At 43.9% G+C, this 11,610-nt stretch overlaps 2 protein-coding genes across 6 annotated transcripts; both read left to right on the forward strand.

Moving 5' to 3' along the window:
* Positions 1 to 18: 18 nt before the first annotated feature.
* Positions 19 to 4,452, forward strand: ccdc77 (coiled-coil domain containing 77). 4 transcript variants are annotated; one of them, XM_062462877.1, is made up of 12 exons: positions 19 to 112; positions 818 to 876; positions 1,295 to 1,481; positions 1,587 to 1,729; positions 1,985 to 2,081; positions 2,199 to 2,280; positions 2,539 to 2,624; positions 2,711 to 2,859; positions 3,028 to 3,274; positions 3,470 to 3,595; positions 3,684 to 3,836; positions 4,006 to 4,452. In XM_062462877.1, the coding sequence occupies exons 2-12, from the start codon at positions 839 to 841 to the stop codon at positions 4,150 to 4,152; spliced, it is 1,455 nt and encodes a 484-aa protein (XP_062318861.1). In that variant the 5' UTR covers positions 19 to 112; positions 818 to 838; the 3' UTR covers positions 4,153 to 4,452. The 4 variants fall into 4 exon arrangements, with proteins under 4 accessions (XP_062318861.1, XP_062318862.1, XP_062318864.1 ...); XM_062462878.1 differs by having other exon boundaries at positions 22 to 57; XM_062462880.1 differs by having other exon boundaries at positions 30 to 57; positions 829 to 876.
* A 271-nt stretch (positions 4,453 to 4,723) lies between these two features.
* On the forward strand, positions 4,724 to 11,282 carry LOC134021043 (glucoside xylosyltransferase 1-like). Of its 2 annotated transcripts, XM_062461472.1 has the most exons (8): positions 4,724 to 5,144; positions 5,536 to 5,628; positions 5,943 to 6,123; positions 6,254 to 6,385; positions 6,684 to 6,935; positions 7,241 to 7,364; positions 7,721 to 7,893; positions 9,901 to 11,282. In XM_062461472.1, the coding sequence occupies exons 1-8, from the start codon at positions 4,930 to 4,932 to the stop codon at positions 10,057 to 10,059; spliced, it is 1,329 nt and encodes a 442-aa protein (XP_062317456.1). In that variant the 5' UTR covers positions 4,724 to 4,929; the 3' UTR covers positions 10,060 to 11,282. The 2 variants fall into 2 exon arrangements, with proteins under 2 accessions (XP_062317456.1, XP_062317458.1); XM_062461474.1 differs by lacking the exon at positions 5,536 to 5,628 and having other exon boundaries at positions 4,726 to 5,144.
* Positions 11,283 to 11,610: the final 328 nt, after the last annotated feature.

Below are 11,610 nucleotides of genomic sequence, written 5' to 3' on the forward strand. Positions count from 1 at the left end.
TCTATTTATGACCATTTCCGGCACAACGGCAAAAAGAGTAACTTCAAAACAGTGGAGGTAAGATAATGAAAATATTTGGTTGAAACACTAGTGGATTTCTAACAGACACTAAGTGAGTAGTGTAGCCTACATCTGAATTAGCTAGGCTACTCATCCACAACCCATTCGCATTCCGCTAAGTAAACTAGTCTACTGTTAGTGTGCTAACTTAAGATATCATACTTGCCAGTAATCGATTAGTTAGCTCATTTTGTCATGCTTTCAAAATGTAACTAGTACAGCTACAGTGGCTGTTTGCATGCCATGACTAAGATAGTGATAAACCAGCATAATAAACTAGTGTCACTAGATAATATAAATGTTCCGTGATTTAAACGTCCCGCCTTACCTGCCGCCCAATTGGCAATTGCAACGTACAGTCTGTAACGAGTACCATTACTAAAACGACTTGACAATATGCAGGAGATGGGAAAACTCGAGCAGCGTGTCGTGGCAACGAACTGAGCAGTGGATTGAGTTGAGTGACTAACCCACCAGTTAGTCACTCAACAAACTAGTTCCCGCTGTAACATTAATGTGGGGGTATTTCTATGACATCTGATGGATTAATATTTAAGCATTCACTGGGGAACTTGAAACTTAAGCTACCATCGTTAATTTACAGTAAAATCACTTTTGATTTGCAGAATCTACTGCCTCAAAATAAACACACATTTTGTCATACTACATTAACTATATAGGCTAGTTTTACAAATGAACAGTTTCCTAGGTAGGCTACATTATAATACGCATATAGTTATTTACTCAATCCATGCAGTTTCGTTACAGGTCAACACAGATGGAGTCCCCTCCTGCAAGGAATCATGTTTCAAACAGGTTAGAATATCTAATGTATCTGGATTTTCATTACTTAACATTATTTGTAAAATGCAAGTTTTGTAATTCCTAAATCTGTGCCTAAATTACTTTTCCTCTATTTCAATTCTGTCTCTCAACCTTTCTGTTGAGGTTATGCAAAAATAATTTTGTTTCATTACCTCTAACCTGATTTATGTGATTAGGATCTATTTGGATTTCTACAATTAACTGTAATCCCAGAATACTAGTGTTATTGTGTCTAATCCAGCCCTGCTCCTATTGTAATCTGACTCTAAGGAATGATTCCTTAATTGGGTTTATCTAGATATTTCAGCCTAGTGTCAACATTCCCTAGCTTCTAACCCCTCAAACCCTGGGGTCCTCACGTTACCATGTCTGAGTTTGATCAGTGGTCTCCTGTGCACTCCCTCTCCAGAGCCACTGGTCGTACTCCGGGACAGGAACTCGACTCTCCCCTGCCTCCTATCAATGAGCGCCTGGCCTACCTGCGGCCCTCCAGGGAGCTGCTGGAGTTCTACAGGCAGAAGATTGCCCAGTTTGATGGGGAACACGAGGATCTGGTACAGATGCTGGAGAAGTACAGAGCTACCACAGACGACCAGGTAAGAGAGATGTCTGTGCGTGTCTGTCTGTTTGTGTGTGTGTGTGTCTGTTTTCACATGTACTAGTTTGCCTGTTAATCTCCCTGTCTCTCGCTGCCCTCCCAGCACAAGCTGCAGTGGGAGGTGCGTCAGCGCGAGGGTGAGATTGCTGAACTGCAGAAGGCGCTGAGCGACATGCAGGTGTACCTCTTCCAAGAGAGAGAACAGGCCCTGCGCCTCTACGCAGAGAACGACAGGCTCAAAATCAGGTAGGACAGCCTCAGAAACATGAGTATGTAGAATAGGGAGGAGTCTGTCAAAAGATACGATGCCAACAAATACAAGATGAGACCATAGACAGTAGTTCCACACTGTTTCATACTGTCAATCCCTTTTTATTTGTTCCCTTATTTATTAGTGTATTTGTTCACGTTTTACATTTCTGAACAGTAAAACATAAAACTAAAAGGATTAGGATATTAATAGAAACCTTATTCTTTTAATCTTAAACATCTGTGTTGTAGAGAGTTGGAGGACAGGAAGAAGATCCAGCACCTGCTTGCTCTGGTGGGACCCGACCCTGGGGAGATCACCTACTTCCACCGCGACCCCCCACACAAGGTCAGTTCCAGCCAACTGATCATTACACTGATGTGTAATGATCATTTTGTTATAAAGATTCATTTACAAAGATACCATACCATTAGTTTGTTTTATATCTATTGGGTTATTTTCCAGGTCATTGTTGCACAAAAAAAGCTTGAGACAAAGGTCCAGGATCCTCATAGGACAGCAAAATCAAGAGTTGGATCCATTAAAGGTGTGTACCAAAATCAATATGGCAATATACTCCCCAACTTCTCCTGCAACTATGTTCTCATCAGATACAAATACTTTAAGATTATACCTTTACTGTAAGATCAACCTAAGCCCAAAACAGTGCAGTCCCCCAAATTCCCAATTTGTAAGTAGGATTACAGCTCTTAGAACTAATTAGATTACAAAAAGTGGAATAATCTGATTTGGGAGTGCAATATTTTCCTGTCTCTGCCACCTGATCCTGTGTGTATCTGAGCAGAGGGCAAGCGGAGAGCCAGATCAGAGGAGGGGATGAATGGAGATTCCGAGCAGTACAGAAAGGACAACCAGACCTTATTACTACAGGTACTGAGTGACACATAAGAACCCAAACCAGTAATGCTACCAGTCTCAGGTTGACCCACTCTCTTGTAATGTCTCTGCCTGTCCAGGTGGAGGCGCTGCAGGCTCAGATGGAGGAGCAGACCCGTCTGTCCAAGGAGCAGGTGGAGTCTCTGCTGGAGGACCGCAGGATCCACATAGAAGAAGGACAGGTCCAGCACCAGAGAGACCAGGACTGCATCACTGCTCTCACTGACAAGTAGGTCTATTAAACCTCACACACAGTACTGCTATTAGTGCTTCATCACCCCTTACCCTAACTGTCCTGCATTGTGTCACCATGTAAACTGACTTGCAATATATCAGACAAGTCCCGATTTTGTGCCTCAGTACATCGACAGTTTGTCTCTACTGGCCCTCTTTCCAGACTCCAGCGTACTCAGAACCTGCTGTACGAGAGCACCAGGGACTTTCTGAAGTTGAAGTTTGACTCACGGGCCAATGAGAAGAGCTGGATGGTGGAGAAGGACCATCTGCTGCGGGAGCTGGACCAGAACCAGGACAGACTGAGGGAGGCCAGGGTTGGCAGAGACCACCCGGGTCCCAGCACCGCAACCTTGCTCCTGGCCCAGCCCCTACCAGACACAGAGCAGGTCTACAGAGAGGAGCTCAAGGTGGGACCCGGACTTCAGAAATATGTTATGTAATGTATTCATGTAGCAGATCACCTGGTATCTGGTTATTTAATCATGCATTGGCTGAAATTATTTCCTTCATTAAAGATGACATTAAATGTTTGATTACTCCTGAGTCTGTTCTATTTTTCGCTAAGTTACAAGGGGTCTTGCACCCCATTATCTGTTCTTCAGTCGATGCAGGAGGAGCTGAAGCAGGCCCACCGTCTAGCTGAGATGTACCGGGAGCAGTGCGTCACCCTGGAGACAGACCTGGCCCAGATTAGAGAGGAAGGGGATGTGGGCAGAGAGATCTTTAAGGTAATGTGTGTGCATGTGCAAGGGCATGTGTGAGGGCGTGTGCGTGATCCTTGTGATACCCGAGTGGTTTTGTATATCACACGTGCAGGGTCGCTCAGACAAAATGGCAAAGCGTCTGCAGATGATGACACAGCGCTACGAGGCGCTGGAGAAGAGGCGGGTCATGGAGGTGGAGGGCTTCAAGACTGACATCAAACACCTGCGGCAGAAACTCAAAGATGTGGAGAAGCAGCTCTTCAAGGTGAGAGATGAGGGGATTTCAGTAGCAAGCAGACATGAATCAAATACAGCTTAAAACTTTTTGTGTCAGATATTTATAGGTAGGTTTGTTGTTCTTGTACTAATCTATCTGTTCCACATTGGTGCTCAACTGGATGTTGTCTGTATTTTACCTCACCTGTCTATCTTAGGTGACATTGAACGTGGGCCCTAACCAGGACCTGGCAATTCTGCACGAGGTGCGCCAGACCAATGCCCGCACCAAGAAGGTTCAGGGGGAGCTGAAGACCCTAAAAGCCAAGATCTATGGCCTGGAGAATGACCTGAGATACAGCTGAGGTCCAGCCCGGGTTGGACCACTGAAGTGGGATATCATCAACATGATAGATGTTATGAAAGGAACTCGCTTCTAATGCTCAAGTTTGAAGTTGTATTTATTATTTTTCAGGGTGTTATAGAATTGGTCAGTGCCTTTTATTGTTGATGTTTCAGATTATCTGAAATACAACATGGACAATGTAGGTCTGTGTAAAACGTTGATCCCATGATTTTTCACTACTGATTCGTTTATTGTCTTTATATGAAATGTAATGTGATAATTCTGTAAAGTTTTTAAGTAAAGCTGTGTTTTTATGAAAGATGTAGCCTACTGTTGGTCATGTTGTTGTCATATGTACCCTACGGAATGCCTGTAGCCTACTAGCCAGAGCCTCAGCCTTATTACTCAGCAGCGTACTCGACGATCCACAGGTCCCACCCTGTCAACTGTGTCTTTAAAAGAGCTAGAGATTGCTCTATTATGCTCATGAATAATGATTTCTAAACGTTTAGAGGCAATTGCCTCATTTCTACACCCTTTTGGAGTCATGTAATATTGTCAGAGCTAATGTTGATACGGATTCAAGATACGGGCAACGCCTTCAGTATTTATTTTCGACTGAAATAAGCAAAACACTTACATTCATAAGAACATTTCGGACGGTGGCGCCTACTATTGACTGGGGCTGTTAGTGAAACAGATTAGTTAGTTAGCTACCAACCTAGCTAGTCTAACCACACACCAAGGCAGCATGATTAGATGACGTTAGCCAAAATACGAACGAACTGGGTTAAAAATGCGATGCTATCTCCAAGCACTTACGCTGTGTATGGTGTTCGCTTTCTTTTCAGTGCTTTATGTATTTAACCAACTAGCGTCTTCTTTAGAGTCGCAGAGCGGATGGGCAGACATGGAAAAACAAAAGGGCTCCAGAAAGAGTTATGACACGGGGTACGTTCTCAGGAAAGAGCCAGGAGTGGCAGGCCTAAATGACAGGCAGTTACGTGACAGGTATGACGGAATGGCAACATTTTCCAACAATTCAAAACTAACTAGCTGCTCTGCACTTGCCTATTGATGTTTATGGCCAACATTTGCTAACGAGCTTGCAAATAACATGCGTTGTAGTTAGCTTACTAGCATTATCAAAGCTAAGGTAAGGAATACGTACAGTGAGGTTCTTTGATCATTTATTGATTTACCTCTGAAATTACAAAGGGCAAACAGCTCTTAGCCCAGTACAGCTATACGGAAAACTAACCTGTTACGCACTTAAGTTGTGTCTAGAACCGACACTGTTTTATTTCATAAATGACTACGGGAGCTAACAAAATCCCTTACTATATGCCCCAAATAAAAGTATTGGAAGAATCCAAAAGGTATTTTCTTTTTGTTCTGTCAGGTGTAATTCATTGTCTGTGTCTTACTGGAATCCCTATTGGAGACTGCCTCCTGATGTTTGTGACGTGAACTGCTTTATGGATTCACCTTATAGGTATGCTTGGTTGGGGCAATTCCTGAGAGGGCCACATTGGTTTCTTTATCTATGCTAAGTTGTTTCAACTACGTGTAGTGGAACTTAACACAACTCTAGACTAAATGTTTCCTCCAGTTTGGCCTAATTGCTTGTCTGCCTCTGTAAGTAGGTATTCTGTGACATTTTACAAATGCTTTGGGCTTGAAGTCCAGACAGAACATACCGGAATATCTTTCTCCATTTAGGGTGCCTCTTTCTTCCCACTACAGGGACACATTGGGCCACAGATGTTGGTTGACACACATCTCTTCTATGTCCCCCTTCTGTCTCAGGGAGAAACCAAGCGCTGGCGTGAAGACCAGCACAGAGAGAATGCACCTGGGTGTGGTGGCCTGTGGCCCCAGACTGGAAGAGACACTCACCATGCTGAAGTCTGCTGTCCTGTTCAGCACAAAGCCACTGCACTTCCACATCTTTGCCGAGGACCACCTACACAACAGCTTCAAAGATTCTGTAAGTCTTCGTAGCAGAGTGGGTGATCAATTACAAATGTGGGGATAAGACTAGATGTTTCCTCATGAAAGCCTGATTAGCTGTGATGTCTTCTTTTACGTAGGCTACGTTGTGTTTTTTTTCCTCCTAGTTAAACACTTGGCCCAGTGTCGTCCAGAACAAGTTCAATTATACTACATATCCCATCACCTTCCCTCGTGAGAATGCCAACGAGTGGAAAAAGCTGTTCAAACCATGTGCATCTCAGAGGCTTTTCCTACCGGTTAGTTATCCAACTGCATCCTTCGCCATAAACAATCATCCTCAGGGTTTGACAAAAGTGGGGGCGTATGCTTGTGACAAGAGTTCAGTTCAGTCAGGTGACGTCCATCACTGTCTAATTGAGGTCATCTTGTGTTGTTGGGAATGGGAACAAAGGTGGGGATTGGCAGTCGGCCCATTTGTTATTGTACAAGGATATATGGCATATTTCACATAGGAAATGTGGTTTTGACTTTTAAAACGAATGCCAGGTCTAACTGAATAGCTTTTTTAATTCTCTTTTTCTTGTTTTCAATCAGCTGATTCTGAAGGACGTGGACTCTCTGCTGTACGTAGACACAGACATCCTGTTCCTGCAGCCAGTGGAGGAGATCTGGTCCTTCCTCAGCCTCTTCAACTCCAGCCACGTAGCGGCCATGGCTCCGGAGCACGAGGAGCCGCGCATCGCCTGGTACAACCGCTTCGCCAGACACCCCTACTACGGGAGGACGGGGGTCAACTCTGGGGTCATGCTCATGAACATGACTCGCATCAGAGGCAGACTCTTCAAGGTATTGTCACGCTGCAGTTGACATTGTGTTGTTGTGTGTTTCAGGTAAAAGTAGTCCTGTTTTCCTTGAATTGAATCTACCTGCCGTTATGGCTCTGTTGTACCACCAGTGTTGACCAGAGGAGGTCACTGTTGTCATTTGTTTGGATTGCTCGCATGCTACAAGGAAGTGAATGTCCTGCTTCACGTTCTCAGGGTTCACACCAGTGTGGATTTGGTTGTTTGCCCTTCCTGCTTTGTCTTATTTGTCTATCATTATTGGATTCGAAATACTTTGGTATGACTGTTAGGTTGTTTTCTTGACAGAATGACATGACACGTGTTCCTCTGAGCTGGAATGAGCTTCTGATGCCTCTCCTCCAGAAATACAAACTCAACATCACATGGGGGGACCAGGACCTCCTCAACATCATCTTCCACCACAACCCAGGTTTGAGACAGTTTCATGGCGGATTGCTACTTCTCACTTGGAAGTGTTACCTTGACCTCAATCTAATTTAGCAGTTGCTTTTTATACAAAGCGTTGTACGCGGGGGATTCAAACCTGCAAGCTCTTGATCTGCTGATCTGCAGTCAAATACTCTGCCACTGATCTAATACGTATCCATAATTAAATCCTATAGATCTAGAATGCTAAAACCACAGGGGACAGTTCTGGTTAGCTTCTTACATCATCACTCTGGTCATAATCCTTGTTAGAAGATCCACTCCCCCATAGACTCTTCGGGTGGGTCATTTATTACAAGAAATGTCTGCAATGCAACTTTTCCCCATTCTGTCCTGCAGAGAGCCTGCATGTGTTCCCCTGCCAGTGGAACTACCGCCCAGACCACTGTATCTACGGCAGCAACTGTCGCCAAGCCGAGCAAGACGGAGTCTTCATTCTACATGGCAACAGAGGCGTTTACCATGATGACAAGCAGCCAGCGTTTCGGGCTGTCTATGAGGCCATCCAAAAGGTACCACTGTCCTTGTACCGTAGTGGATTTGAAGTACTTGTAACGTTTTAGGTAGAAAGGTGTTTGAAGTCAAGCTGGAAGTGTATTTTCCCATCTTTACCCAGAGAAATACTAGAGTAATGTTGTGGCTGGGAAACATCCACCAACTATATTGTGGTTAAATCTCCTCAGCCCTTGCTGTTCCTCCAATCACTATTGTTGTGATGAAACGACCTCTTCGACCAGCGTTCGCTCAATTATATCATCAGGGCACTGCCGACCATTGCTTTTCTATTAGGGTGACTTCCCTCCGTCCAGCCCCGAATGCAAAATCAATAGCCCCTTTAACTTTTCTGTCATTCTGACCAGGCTCCGCCAAAGCCAACTAATCTCCAAAGCCCTTTCCTCCACTGTGCCGATCGGTCCTCCTAATGCTGAAATCTTTAGAGCTGTGATGGATGGGGGTGGCTGACTCCCGTCCGTCCGTCAGAGAACAGGAAGCCTGTGGCCTTCTGTCTCCCTGCACTCCTGGGCCGGCCGGCCCGCCTTCGATCCCCTGCTGTTGGGATCTCAGGATGCAGGGAGGCGAGGCAGAAGCATTGATGGAGGGGGGTGCTTCATTAGCTGATCTCTATCCATTACCACCACATGCCCCCAGACCAGCCACCATCACTGTGGGCAATATTCTCAGCCATTAAGTAAACGAGCTTGCTCCATTAGGGGGCACTTGGCCCCACACTGCCATCCCTCTCTGACAGCACGCACAGTACAGTACACACACACACACAACAAATGAACACACTTGGCCACCCTTATGTCTGCTACATTGAGCTGGATTGATGGGGAGGATGGTCAAACAGGCCTTGTTTACTGAGTACAGAAATATGATTCGTGGCAAGTCGTTAACCCTAGCCCTGGACTCAGCCTTTACGGATGAGAATGATAAGATATACAACATATAAACTTATACTAGGTATCTTCAAACCAACACAAGCCTATAGTAAACTCCACACAAAAGCACACAGATGCTGATAAACCCGTTAGGTCTATCTAAAAGCCACAACTAGACATGGGTAGGTTTAAGAGAGACCATATAGATGGCATGAATTATCCATGTGAAAATAGACTGGTTTAAAACATTGTTCTGAAGTGAGTGGCTGAATCAAACCTCGTCCTGGCGTTTAATTCTACCACACTTTGTGGGATTTGAAGCACCGCCCCTGCAGTGCTGGGTTAACAGGCCCTCTCTCAGCCTCCCCCGCCTCTCCCTGATCGTCCTACGAGTCCCAGAGTGGAAGGTTCTAGAAAAACCTCTCAGATGCAGCACACAAAGAAGTGCCCAGTAATCCTCCCCAGACAAGTCCTTGCCCGGTCTGCAGGGTAGCTGGCAGTAAAGGGCCCAACCATTACAGAGCTAGGCCCTCAGAAGAGTAGTAAATATATTTAGTGCTGATGTCATGTTACAGACACAATGATGTGATGTGGACAACGCACCACCACTATCCACATAAAATCAATAGGAAAGACTGTTAATGGTGCTTTATGGCCTGCTGTTGTGTATGAACCATAATAAAGCAAGTGTGCTTTGAGTGACCTAATGCTAGGCCGAACAAGAGTCAAATGAGACCTCGTAAAAAAGTAATTTCCTCTTATTTACTGTGACGGCTGTAAAAGTGAGGCGCACCCACAGAATGTGAAGAAGCATGATTTTTTATTCATGAAGGGGACTGAGGTGCTGGGGCTGTGTGGTGTGCAAGAGACAAGACAAATATTGACTGGCATTTGAGTTGGGCTTCATCCCTGGCATTTACATTACAAAGGCAAACAGCCATCAAGTAATATCTAGAGTGCTTTGTCTGGTGTTTCAATAACACCGTCATGCTTTACCTAACCCAATATCTTATTGTTGTGGTAATTATGATACATTTCAATATTCATCAACCGACCATTGACTGACCTGAAATGAAATGAGGTATGATGATATTGTTTTCAACTGACAATGACAAATGTGTTTTGTTTGCTCCGCAGTACACATTTGGTGAGAACATGGCCGACTCTCTCCTGCTCCCCCTAGAGGTGAAGCTACAGACCACCACTCACACCTATTGCGGAAGAGCCAGCCACCTGTTCACAAGGAGACTCAAGCAGACTATTGGGAGCGTTCAACAGGACACCACACAAGGATGATAAACTGTGTGACTTGCTATTACCATACTTAAGTCCCGGGCCAAGAGAAACGGCAGTCCAACTGAACTAAGCATTTTAAACACGAGGAACATGAAGTGTGACACAACACTTCCCTTGATAAAGACTTCAAGTCCACTGGACGATCTGCTGTTTACAAAGAGGACTTGGTGAATAAGTTGCTTGAGAAAGAAGTTAAAAGAGGAGCACACTCTGATTACTTCCATGTGAAAACTCACGATCACCCAAATGCATCTGAACAGCCTAACGTGTGATCGCCAATGCTGCGATACGTGAAACACACTGGAATGACTTTGCCTTTAGAGAGGGGATGTGTCTCGCTCAGCGATACAAAAGACATGCCAGTCAGGGCGCCATCACAAAGCCCTCAGCAGTGACGACTGACAATCAGTCCGTTTGTCTCCTCAGGTCTTAAATAAATAAATATATATGTTATATATCAAGAGCCTTCCATGATGATATACATAGATGTTAAAGTTAGGGCTAAGATTTATTGTATATCCTAAAAATACATTTTATATTTTTTGTCACTGTGGTCTGTCTCTACATGTTGACTATTCTGTTTTAAGGTACGTTATAACTACGCCAGTGCTAGTGCTTTTTATTGGTAATGGAATGATTGTAATAATATCCATAATATCTCCAAGAGCATAACCTGGAAATGTCAGTATTGATGATGGCACAACACTATTATCAGATGATTCACTGAAGTTTACATGGGATTGTTTACTTTGTAACGACAGCCCCAGTAGCGAGGTGTATTATAGATGTATTTTTATTTGTATATGTCAATGTGAAAATGGTGACAATATCTGGAATATGTTTCATGAGTCTACTGATCACATTTTTAAAATGTTGTGTCGTAATTTCATTTTGTTGGTTGGTATTTGTTCCCCATCTAGATTATGCCAAATAACCCCCATATTTGCACTATTATTGATGACACAAGTTATATTCAGATATGACGGAAGCGTTTCAAATATGATATTGGAAGAGTAAAATATTTGATTGCAATATAAGAGTAAAATATTTGATTGCAATATAAATCACATCTAGCTCAAGAAATAACATTGAATTCATTTTTGTGTTTATATATAAAGAGACACAATTCATCAATTCAGAACAGTGAGTTACACTTAATGACCAGTCTAAATAAGGTACAGTGCAGAAGTCTACACTCAGTTATGATAAAGGCTTTACGTGTGTGCGGTGTTATGTTTTTTTCTCTTAATGCACATGCCTGGACTCAGCGCTGCCTCACACTGACCATAATGAATAATTACTGACCTACTTGTTGCTCAATCCCACATGTTGCAGGAAAAAGCATGACCATGAGAGCATCAGCAAGCTGAAAAGGAGAAATCAATGTGTGGAAACTTCAGAAATCGTTTTTTGGATGGCTGAAAAGAAGCATGTGTGTCAGAGCCAGTAGCCTCTGGGTCGTCTGTCCACAGGCAGATTGGGAGACGTGCATGAAATGACCGATTTACCCAAATCGCACAAGTTCTTGACGCCTTTACGTCTTACTAATGA

This window comes from Osmerus eperlanus, chromosome 5 (assembly GCF_963692335.1).
Source record: "Osmerus eperlanus chromosome 5, fOsmEpe2.1, whole genome shotgun sequence".
In the NCBI taxonomy this organism is placed as follows: Eukaryota; Metazoa; Chordata; class Actinopteri; order Osmeriformes; family Osmeridae; genus Osmerus; species Osmerus eperlanus.